Source organism: Vulpes vulpes, chromosome 8, assembly GCF_048418805.1.
Source record: "Vulpes vulpes isolate BD-2025 chromosome 8, VulVul3, whole genome shotgun sequence".
NCBI lineage: Eukaryota > Metazoa > Chordata > Mammalia > Carnivora > Canidae > Vulpes > Vulpes vulpes.
In genome coordinates this window covers 37858246-37870183 of record NC_132787.1, presented here as the reverse complement: position 1 = coordinate 37870183, position 11938 = coordinate 37858246, and the positions used below count along the sequence as shown (strand labels likewise).

The 11938-nt window shown below is 52.8% G+C and overlaps 2 protein-coding genes across 3 annotated transcripts in view; both read right to left on the bottom strand.

Annotated features, from left to right (window-relative positions):
* Positions 1-5174, bottom strand: part of CHD4 (chromodomain helicase DNA binding protein 4) — a 35469-nt gene extending 30295 nt beyond the window's left edge. The window contains exon 1 of one of the 2 annotated variants that reach the window (XM_072766129.1): positions 5095-5174. The gene's annotated coding sequence lies outside the window, so the exon portion shown is untranslated. The remainder of the gene's footprint in view (positions 1-5094) is intronic. The other variant, XM_072766140.1, reaches the window with a different exon arrangement.
* Positions 5175-7197: 2023 nt separating this feature from the next.
* Positions 7198-10583, bottom strand: LPAR5 (lysophosphatidic acid receptor 5). The gene has a single exon (XM_025995336.2). The coding sequence runs from the start codon at positions 10581-10583 to the stop codon at positions 9483-9485; it is 1101 nt and encodes a 366-aa protein (XP_025851121.1). The 3' UTR covers positions 7198-9482.
* Positions 10584-11938: the final 1355 nt, after the last annotated feature.

Here is an 11938-nt window from a genome sequence, read left to right as displayed (position 1 = left end):
CACCCAATCCCACCCAAATCCAGTTATTCTCCAGATGCTTACCTCCAGCTCCAGCTCTTAAATACTGAGTAAGACCAGCCAAATACCAGGCTGACCAGATGAACCATTTACATAAAGTTTAATTCGCCCCACAGCTTCCCCTAATCATAATAAACTCCAATCTTTAGAAAGGAGTCTTTAGCCTACTTCTCAACATTTCAGCAGTCCTTCTCCCACCTCATCCTACCTCTCCAGGTCAGGTGGTGCAACACACCTGGGCCACTCCCATGGATGGACATCCCACCATGGTGTGACATGAGAATATATATATATAATATACATATTATATATATATAATATATATGCCAAGATCCAAGACCCACTCTCCCTCGACTCACTGCTACTCATGTTCATTTAACAGATGTTGCCAGCATACCTAGTAAGGCACCAAGGTGGGCACCACAGGGAATGCAAGGACCACAGGTGCCTCCCTTCATCAAACAATGAGACAAGATAGAATGTCTGGTGTCAAGGGAACACTGCTCAGTGCTATTTCCCAATTTCCTGTTACAGAGAATAAAATAAATCCCAACTGGTCTCAGGAGAGATCAGATCCCAACAGAGGTTCTTGATAGTCCTTCTATAGGCTACAAGGTATTCCAAAAGGATGATATAGATGGGTGGCCAAGATATCTCCTCTCTGTTCCCTACCACACTAAGGGATTTTGATTGGAAAGCAATGTCCATCTATCCAGCGTTTCTGAATCCTATAATATCCTATCATGTGCCTCCTTCTTGAGAGACTCTTAACACACCAGAATTGTTACCCTCATTCTTGAACACCGAATTATGCTGACCCTCAATGTCCTGGACATTTTTTTTTAAGATCTTATTTATTTATTCATGAGAGACACACACAGAGAGAGAGGCAGAGACACAGGCAGAGGGAGAAGCAGTCTCCATGCAAGGAGCCCGATGCGGGACTCAATCCCGGGTCTCCAGGATCATGCCCTGCACTGAAGGCAGATGCTCAACCGCTGAGCCACCCAGGCATCCCTGTCCTGGACATTTTTAACCTGGATTGTTTGTATCCTGAAGTCTCATACTTCCAACTGCCCCCATTCTTATCTTGTTGGGGCCCCATGCTCCATCCAAAAAAACCTTTCGATGTATAATATTCACCATCTTCCCTCCTGTGTACAAGTCAACATTCCAGGATGCTTCCTTCATTCAATTATGCTGCAAGGTAGTCTTCCAACATGTACCCTCCACTTCCCAGACTGGGCCTATCTTGCAGTACCTTGGGGACCCAGCCCTAGAAAGTCCAAGAGCTCAATCTTAAGACCTGTTAGCCCTCAGAGAGCCTGCACCCATAAATCTGTCACTTTTCCCTCTTCCTGATTCCCAGAGAGCCAGGACCCAAATGAGAACCAATGTCCCGGCACCACTGCCTTGCTGCCCCTGACCCCTGAGGCAGAGATAATGCCTTTCTTTGTTCTCATGTGCCTTTTTCATACAAATCCAAGACCTACGGCAGTGGGACAGGTGGTAGAGAAACTGGGATGTTCTTCTAGGAGGAGCCTTCCTAATCAGAAGTGAATAGGATAGACCTCACGCCATCACTGCATTGCTCTTCTAATCTCACTTTCCTAGAGAAGGGGCCTGGCCAGAGGACTCTGCCCTTGCCTAGGAACCCAGGGCTGGAGATGTAGCAAGGAGAAATAAATTCAGGAGGTAAGAACTTGCTCCAAGAAAGTTACTATCCCGGGACGCCTGGGTGGCTCAGCGTTTGGGCACCTGCCTTTGGCTCAGGTTGAGATCCCGAGATGGTGTCCCCCCCCCCCCCCCCCGCATTGGGCTCCCTCTGCCTAGGTCTCTGCCTCTTTCTCAGTCTGTGTCTCTCATGAATAAATAAATAAATCTTGAAAAGAAAGAAAGTTACTATCCCTTTGCTTCCAAGCAGAGCACCAATGATGTGGATACTTCTTTTCACCAACTCCTGCCTGACTTAACTGCCTAGACCACCCTTTTGCCACATCCATGGGTGTACAGGCTGTTTCCCCCATTCTGTAAGGCTGTCATAGCCTCCCTGATTCAATTCTCATGACACCAAGATTGGGCCCCATCCATTTGTGCAAACCCTCTCCCATGATTCTCTGAGTACTAAAGATGAACCTTGTACTCTTTGCTTAGGGGAGAGGAGGCAGCTCTTTTAAGATACCATAATGTGGGTATACCTTCTTCCAACAAGATTCTCTTTTGCAAGTAGAGCTGCTGGAGATCTATTATGCCTTCCTCTCTCCCCCCTTTTCTCTCGGGGATCCAGCTTGCCTCTGGGCCTCAAATTCCCTTCTGTAATATCTCCATCTGGCCCTTAGCCTTTTCTTCTCCTATGTATACCACATTACTACAGTGATTCATAATATAAACCAGGAAGAGAGTTTTATAACTGGGTAGCCACAGCTTTGTGCCTATGGTTATAAATATGGATAGATTTTGTCCTCCACAGCCCTCTGCCCCCATCCCTGCAAGTTCTACCCACTTACCACCTTCCTCATCTTACTCCCCACCTCTCCGTGCTACCACCACAAGGAGAATGTTAGAATCCCCTCCTCTCTTCTTGAGTTCCAGAGAGGGCTAGGATGTGTGTGTTTAACTATTGCTTTTGTGGTCTTGGTGCTTCTATACTCCCCCACTCCCTATTCTGGCCCCATGCTACTCTTCCAGATAAATTACAAATAAACCACTAGCATGATTGGCCCACAGAGACTGAGGGTGGGATAATCTCCTGATTAATGCACCCAGGGGGACAGCCTCTCTAGCCGGTTACCTTAGAGTTCTGTTTCCATCCCATGTTTCCATCCCATGGTACAGAAGAACCTAGAATAACACTCAGAGTGGGTTGTCCATGGACGTCTCAGCACATGCTCTCTCTACATATCTGTTCTGCGTGAGCCCCAGAAACTCTGCACATAAGAGGTCTAAGGGACCAGTGTTCTCCTGCTTTGTCAGAAAAAGGGGTTTATAAAGACAACATAGGGAAGAAAAGCCAAAGTGACAATGCATTCTAATGGCTAGACAGGATGCAGGTGTGCAGGGTTTGGGGGGGGGGGGGGTGACAGGCCAGGCATTTGCCCTTCAGGAGCCAACAAAGCCTCTGTCCCCTGCGTGTTACTGCAAGGTTGCAAAGCCCCCCTGGCCCAACCTACCTACCTGAGCTGTAGTCCCAAGTCTCAAATCCAGGAAGACAAAGTGGGGAGGAGAGTGCTTAGGTACTGTGGTCACCCAGGAGCACTAGAGCCCACACAGCCAGAACCCAGGCATTCTCACTGCCAGCCCAGTGCTGCAGGCCCTGGACTCAGCCACCCTGCAGCTGACAAGCTGCAAAGGGACCCAGGTGTCCAGGGTTCAGATTTGACCAACTCTTGCCTGCCCCAGGGGCCCCTTCAAACAGCTGTCACAGAAGAACCTCTCCAGCCAGTTACTCTTGCCAGGCCTCAGGTCTGACTCCAGGGCTCACCCCACCCTCCCCAGCTCCTTTCCCTCCCTCTTCCTTCCTTTCCTTCCTCACCACCCCCCCCCAACCTCCCCAGAGCTTCACCTACCCAGGACAGCCCCACCCAGCTGTGCAGGGCACATCCCATAATAATCCTTCTCTTTGCTAGCCCCCACCCCCCCCAAAAAAAAGAGAGGCGGCCATCCCATAATAGCCACCCACAAGAGACATTCCGCGGTGACCGCCCCCTCCCTGCAGAGCTGCCGGGAGCAGCCATCCCATAATAGCTGGCCGCCTGTTTTACTGGTTACGGCTGTGGAGGGAGCTGGAGAGGAAATGGAGGGGAGGGGGGAGGGGAAGAGGATCAAGGGCCCCCACTTTGTGGAGGGAGAAGGGGAGGAGAGTGGCCCAAGGGGATTGAGAGCCAAGGGGACACAGTGCAGGTGGGAGGTGTGGTCCACTGGCCACTCCAACCCTGCTTTGGGGCTTTCTCCCAATTCCCAGGGGCCGTTTTCCCCCCTGAGCACCCTGGAGGTGTCTGCTAGTTAGGGTAGATGCCCAGGATGGGTTGAGGTGCTCAAAGTGTGTGCGTGTCGGGGTGGATTTCAGGTGTTCCCCTTGGGCCGTTTGAAAGAGAAGACAGACCTTAGGGAGGATGGCAAGAGAGTAAGGGGTGGGGGGGTGTTGGAGAAGAGCTCCTAGGCCCTCCCCATTCTGCACCACCATCCCATAATAATCCCCCCAGCCCCACTCCCCCTCCCACACACGACATCCCATAATATCTTCTGGAGAAGCAGTCCCCGCAGTAGGTACAAAGAGCTATCCCATAATATGCTCCCCCACCCCCACTCGCCACCCCCCCAACTTGGCCCCCCCCTCAGTCACATGCAGCCGGTGCCATCCCCCGCTGCTCCCCCCTCTGGCCACCGAAGGCCTTGCCAGCCCATAATACTCTTGCCTCTGGTCGCAGGAGGCCTCCAGCCCATAATATTCCCTTCCACCACCACCCCCCCCTTCCCGCCCCGCACCCCTTCCTCCCGCCTCCAGTTGGATCCGGGCCTCACCAGCCCATAATATTCCCCAGTCTCCTAAGGCTGTTCCAGCCCATAATACTCTCCCTGTCTCCTAAGGCCTCTCCATCCCATAATACTGCCAGACGCCTGACCTGTGGGCCAAACCCCAGCCCGTTCCGCACATCGAGGCTGTGTCAGCGCCGCTGGTCTCCCTCCCTTCCCTCCCTCCTCCCTCCTCGGCGCTTTCCCTCCCAGGCTCTCTCCCGCCCTCCTGCCCTAGGCCCCTCTGCCGGCCCCACCCTGTGCCTGCCTGGGCCCTTACTTCCCCTCCAGCCTCCTCTCTTGCCCTTTCTCCTTTGCTTGGTTCTTCAACCCATGCCCCCTCTCCTCTCCCTTTCAGGCACTTTTCTACCCACTCCTCTGTCTGTGGGATGGATGTTAGGCCTAGTGGGGAGAGAGTGCCCCCAGAGGGCAACAGGCCGGTCACTGCCCCTGAAAGCTGTCTACTTGACCCAGCACCATGGAAACTTGCCCAGCCTGCCTTGCTCACCCATCCCCTGGCCCTGGTTCTGATTGCTGGCAGAGCTCTGTCTGCGTGAGGATTACCTTGGAGCCCTTGCTGTCTTCCAGAAACACTCCCCTTGGGCATCACAAACAGACTTTACCAATCCTACAGTCTCCTTTACGCCTCCCCATACTTGTGTTGAAAAGAGAGCTCCCCCTTACGGGATTTCTCTCAGGTGTCTTTCACAGGTGATCTCATTGACCTCACAGCAACCCAACAAGTAAATACTATGATCCCCATTTCACAGAGCAGAAAACAGAGGTTCAGAGAGGTGAAGTAACTTTGCTAAAGTCACATTTTCAAGAAGTGACAGGGCTGCAATTACTACTGGCCCAGGTTGGTTCTGAGAGCCTTTGGGATTCCCCAAAGCCCAAGGGAGAAACTTCACTTTTTGGTGCTCCCTCCTCTGGAAGGGATATAGGGGGTAATATAAACCAGGAAGAGAGTTTTATAACTGGGTAGCCAGTTATAAATATATAAAATATAAATATAAATATAAACCAGGGCCATCTCCATCTCCAGGGCCTCCTGAAGGAATGAAGAAGGCAGGCCAGTGGTGTGAGAAAATTAACCTCCCCCTCCCCACTTCCTCCATGGGACCCCTGGTGGCAACCCCTCGGTTCAGGGCTAAGAAAGAAGCATCCCTGCCCCTCTGGGACCCCTTATCTTGACCCTGGTTCTCCTAAATTTGTTTAATTTCAAGACCAGTTATTGTTTATCTTCTCCCGGCTACTCTCACCATGTGGAGGGACCATTCTGCAGAGGAAGCAGACTCTGAGGAGACCTAGGGGGAGGTCTCCTCTTTGGCTTAGTTGGTGAACAAGCAAGAGGGCTGCCTTCCAGATGCTGGGTACCTCCTGGCTAAGGGTGGGGAGTCATGGCCAACTCCACCAAGGCTGAGCCATCCTGCTCTGATATGCCACCAACTAGCTATTCCCTTCTAAGGCCTCAATGGGGTGTGTTTCGGGGCTCAACACAACTGGAACGGTGAACAAGCCCAGTTCTCTCCAGGGGCACCGGTGCTCTGTGTGGGAGCCTGGGGCAGGTGTGCCGAAGGGTAAATGGGTTAGTAGCATGGAGGAAGTAGTAGGAAGAGGGAGCAGAGAGGTGCAGCAGATTCAGGGTGAGAGACATAGTTGAGAGAGGTGGCCTGTGTGAGGAGGATAAAGGAAGCCAGGAGAAAGGTGGATGGAACGGAGCCAGGATGAGAAGGTGGGAAGGCTCAGGAAGGAAAAGATACGGTAGCATGTCCTGCAAAGAATGGGAGTTTGGGAACCAAATAGATACCGTGCCTCTTCCTGTTTGTGTGACTTTCAGACCCCAGCTTCTCTTGGGTGCTTCATGTGGAAAATGGGGATAATGATCATCCCTAACTCATTGGCTTGTTATAATAACCAATCACTAAATAATATAATCAATAGTAATAAGCACCACATTGAGATCCTGGTATAGGGAATATTTTCAAAACTTGTTAAACGCTCTTCTTCCTCCATCTAGGATGCTCTCATTTCCCCCATTTGGATTTTCCTAAAACTGCAAATGCGGCCTCTCCAGGATGCTGGGTTAGGGCTCTGGACTTCCACACACACCCCCCGCCCCCCGCCATCTTGCATCTGTCTTACTGTGCATCTGGTAATTGGAGAATCCTGTGAAAATGGCAGTGGCTGGCTACAGGTGTCCTTAGACTTCCACAGCTTGTTACTTGTAAAGTTCTTCTGTTCATGCATCCTCTGCCTGCCACATCTCCTGAACCTATTCCTGCCTCTCTATTCTCGTGATCAGAACTCTTTGCATATACTGAGTGCAGGCCAACAGCCCACCAGAGCTTACACACCAGAGATTTCACACTGGAGATGACCCATTTCCATCCACCTCCACAGGCCATGGTCACACCTCTCCTTGGCAATTTTAACAGCACCCCAAACAGTCTTCCTTTCCCCCTTCCTTTCCTCACTTCCCTACAGCTGATGCCACATGGTATGTCAGAGTGAGCAGAGCCTCACTCAGAAACCTTTAGGAGCTTCCCAATGCCCACTAAATTAACTTCCACCACCTTACTCTGCCTTCTTGCATCCTGTCTTGAGTGGTAATTGTTGACTTGTTCTGTGGTCCCCCACGAGACAGTAAACTACTCCACACCAAAATTCAACAGTTCATCATTCAACAAATATTTATTAAGTGCTTCTTTTGTGCGAGGCGCTGTTCTAGATGCTGGAGATACAACAGAGAACCAAGCAAACAGAAATCCCCCCCCCCCCCAGGGACCTTACATTCTACCTGAGGGGAAGGGGCGGAGGAACAGACAAGAAACTGTAAAAACTATAAAAATAAATAGTTATATAGTATGTTACTTTCTATGTGAGTTTTTATTACTTTGGAATTTGTTCACATACCAGAATATAAAAATACTCAAGTAATTTTTAAAAACTGTACTCAGTTCAGTTCAGTTTGGATAGGGCAAAGTTCTGAAACTTTGGACTACCACTACCTTTTATGCTCTCGGGGCATGCCACTTGAACCCTAACGATGAAGCAAGATGGGGCAGGTGCTAACCATCAGGCCTCTAGGAGAGCCACAGGGGGGCCTGGCCCAGGGCTCTATCTTCCCACCAGATGGTGTAAGGCTCTACTTGAAAGCTATCACGGAGGAATCTGGGTCAGTTCCCCGCTTTGGCCACCAGGGGTCATTTTACCCCTGTAAATCACCACCTGGAGCAATCTCTTGAAGACACACAAAAGGCTTACTCCAAACTAAAATACATAGTCACACAGGGGAAGACCCTGACAGTCTCTCTCTCTCTCTCTCTGTCTCTCTCTCTCTGACACACACACACGCACACGCACACACACATCATTGAGAGACCTAGAGACAGAAACAGAAATGCATACAGGACATACGCATGGCAGCAACTTCCTCACTTATGCAGAGCCTAAGATGCCAACTCTGCAACCCCTCCCAGCCCTACTTGATAAAGAGGGAAGAAGGAAACAGTAGGTGGCCCATTAACCAGTCTTCCATTTCCTTGCCTCCAGCTTGCTCAGAACAGACAGCCTATTCCTGTCCTCCCATTGCACTTATTTCCCTGGAAACTTCTTTCCTGGCTGTGGCAACAGTTCCCTTTTGTCTCTGCAGGAAGAGAAGGCCACCCCTCCTCTGAGTGTGTGTGTGTGTGTGTGTGTGTGTGTGTGTGTGTGTGTGACTAGTTCACCCCACCTCAGAGTTGCCCCCAGCACCAGGAAACCCAAGGTAGCACTGCACTGAATGTGCAGCTCCTACTTCTCCCCCTGCAAACCCTTAAGACTTTGGGACTCCAGTTAGCACTTAATTTATGGAGTATTGCCCCTTCCGCCAGTAATAAGCAACAATGTATATGTATGCCCTGGGAAGAAGTTACACATGAACTCTAATACTGACTCTTTGAGGATGTCCACAAGGTCAAGGTTATTTTCAGAATACTACTACTCCCACCATGTTGTTTGTCCCGTGCAATCTCCTTGCTTACCGTGTTTTCTAGAAGCTTCATGAAGTGAGATGACATTATTGCTCTCACAGCTAATGGAGTGTGTTGCTTGTGTGTTTCTGTTGCTAAAACTTACGAGTTTTAATTTCTATTATGGTATCAAAAGCATAAGCAAAAACTCTTTGGAATCCTCGATTTTTAAGAGTTGTAAAAGGGTCAGGAACAGAGTCTGAGAATTGCTACTTTAGTACAAAGAATTTTCTCCTTAATTCTAGATGAAGCTGCAGAGGCAGAGAGAGAGAATTTAGGACCTAGAATGGAGGAGGTCCCAAAAGTGGGGTGGGGTGGAAGGAGGAAGGATACCTAGAAAGGGCTAAAGGGACCAGAATCTTGAGAGGGGGGAACAGCCTCTAACTCACAGTTTTGTCCTGTCCCCAAACACCCCATGCTAGGTATCAGGTCTAAATTGTTACAAGTCACTAACCAAGAATGAAACCAATTCTGTCTGCATCCAGTAAACTCATGCCTCAGTGCTGGGCAGGGGAAGGCCAGGTGGAAATGAGAGTGGGTGGCATCCGAGGCACTAAGACTGCCGTGGTTGGTCTAAATTCAGGACACTCATTTTCTGCTCCAACTACTAGCTCCCCACAGTGTTTCATGCCCACACCGAGGGCGTGTCATCCGGTCCTAGTCGGCCGCTGCGCTGGGAAAGCTCACAGCAACTCTTCCTCGGGGCTGGGGAAGGGGTCTGCCCCGGCCCACCTCACCGTCACCACCAAAGTGAAGGCATTTCTACCGTCACTCTTCCCTGTGCCCCTGGATCCCCACACTTGGTTCTCTTGTGTATTTATGGGCAGCAGTGGCCACGCGGAAGTCCAAGTGCCCAATCCGCTTCCCTCATGTACACACCCTGCGAGTGTGCGTGTGCGTGGGAGGTGGGGGTGACCGAGCGGCAGCACATTGGGCACTTCAGAGGGCCGAGTCCTCCCGGCGCTGGGTCAAGGGCGTCCCCGGCGGGGAGGACCCGCGAGGCTCTCGGCTGGCGGGAGCCGGCCCGGCCATGCAGGTGGTCTCGGTGAGCCGTTCGGCCAGCGCCCCCTGCGCCCCGTTGGTGGCCAAGGTCCTGGCACGGTGCCAAGTGCCCAGGCCGCGCAGGGTGTTGCGGAAACCCTCGGCGCTGAAGTAGTACACCAGCGGGTCCAGCACGCAGTTGGCGCTGGCCAGCAGCACCATCACCATGAGCACCTGGCGCACCCGGTCGCAGGCCTCGCTGCCGGCCGCCACCAGGTTGCCCCGCAGCAGCCCGTAGACGGCCAGCGTGGCGTTGTAGGGCACGAAGCACAGCAGGAAGATGACGAGGTTGGCCAGCAGGAGGCGCACGGTCTTCCGCCGCCGCCGGCTCCGCGTGGCGTCGGGCCGCGCCAGGGTCCAGAAGACCCGGCCCGACGAGTAGAGCATGGCCGCGAGCGGCAGCAGGAAGCCCAGCGCCTCGGCCAGCAGCACGAGCGGCAGCAGCCCGCCCTTCCACAGCTTGTCGCCGAAGCTCTCGAAGCACAGTCGCGCCCGGCCGCCGTCGTGGCTGCAGGGCGAGGGCCGGTGCACCAGGACGGTGGGCACGGCGAACACCAGGATGAGCGCCCACACGCCCAGGCACAGCAGCCGCGCCACGCGGGGCCGCCGCAGGTGGCGCAGCCGCAGCGGGTGCACGATGGCCGCGTAGCGGTCCACGTTAATGAGCGTCAGGAAGATGCAGCTGCCGTACATGTTGGTCTGGAAGACGGCGCCGGCCGTCTGGCACAGGAGGTCGGAGAAGGGCCAGTGGTGCAGGGCGTAGTAGGAGATGCGCACGGGCAGCGAGAGCGTGAAGAGCAGGTCGCTGGCCGCCAGGTTGCACATGTACACGCTGACCACGGAGTGCACGCGCAGTGCGCGCAGGAAGACCCAGAGGGCCAGCGCGTTGAGCGGGAGCCCCGCGGCCAGCACCAGGCTGTAGGCCACCATGTGCAGGCGGTGGGTGACCCGGTAGTCGGGGCATGGCAGGACGGAGCTGTTGGCGGAGGCGGTCAGCATGGTACCGGAGCGTGACGAGGAGCTGGGCCCGGGGCATCAGCGGGCACGCCGGGGCCCCGGCCTGGTGTTAGTCTCCGGGGCGAGGCCCGGAGGCTGCGCAGAGCGCATCGCGGAGCAAGCAGCGCCTGGGAGTGTGGGCTATGGCTGTAGGGCTGCAGGGGGCACGGCCGTTAGCGCCGGGGTGCTCTGGGTCACCGCTTCCTCAGCCGCGGGGACCTGGAAGAGGAAGGCAAGCCAAAGTCAAGGTGATGCAAGGACAGGGTAGAAGCCTCAAACGTTCATCTAGCTAACCTGGCTGCCCTCTCCTTTCATATATTTGTTTAGTTATTCATTCATTCATTCTTGAGAGGCAGAGACATAGGCAGAGGGAAGCAGGCTTCCCGTGGGGACCCCGATGCAGGACTCGATCCCAGGATTCCAGGATCAACCCTTGGATCCCAGGATCATGCCCGGAGCCGAAGGCAGACACTCAACCACAGAGCTACCCAGGTGTCCCCCTCCGCTAGCCTCTTGAGTCTTTTCTCAGCCTCAGAAACACCCCCCTCCCCCTTCCATGCGGCCAGAATAGCTTTCCGCGGTGAGGCTAGATAGGGTAGTGTTAGAAGTCCAGGCTTTGGAGTCCGACTGCCTGGGTTTATTTTTTTATTTTTAAAGATTTTATTTATTTATTCATGGGGGGGGGGGCGCAGAGAAACAGGCAGAGGGAGAAGCAGGCTCCATGCAGGGAGCCCGATGTGGGACTCCATCCCGGGTCTCCAGGATCAGGACTTGAGTGGAAGGCAGATGCCACCCAGGGATCCCCAACTGCCTGGGTTTAAATCCTGGTTCTGCCAACCTGCTTACCTTTGTCCCCAGAAAAGTGACTTAATCTCTCTGAACCCCATTTTCCTTACCTGGGGAAAAAGGTGGTCATGTGTGTATGTATGTGTGTGGGGGGGTGTCTCCTACTTCATGAGGATGTTAAACGAGGTATGTGTAAAATGCACAAGTTGCTGCTAATACATAATACCTCTCTGTTTCTTTCTTCTACAGATGTTTACTGAACTTTTTAGAAGCTTTTCGAAGGTTCCAGGCATGTTCACAGCCCTGAACAAAAAACAAAGGGCTTGCCCCCATCTACTTTACTCCCATTGAAGGGAAACCTATAGTAAAATGCAAGTAAATAGGTATTGTGTCAGATGGTGAGAAATATGATGGAGTACCTCCCCTGGAACTCCCCAGTTCTGCTGGCTCCCCATTATCTAGAGAATAAAGTTCAAACTCCCTAGTACCGTACAAAATCCAAGCCTCATTCATCACATCCACCATTGCTCCTGTGTGGGCTGGGTTTATGGTCAGAACAACCCAGGTTCAGC

Excerpts from the sequence above, each read along its gene's own strand:
- LPAR5 (XM_025995336.2), bottom strand. The coding sequence starts at position 10,583 with ATGCTGACCGCCTCCGCCAACAGCTCCGTCCTGCCATGCCCCGACTAC.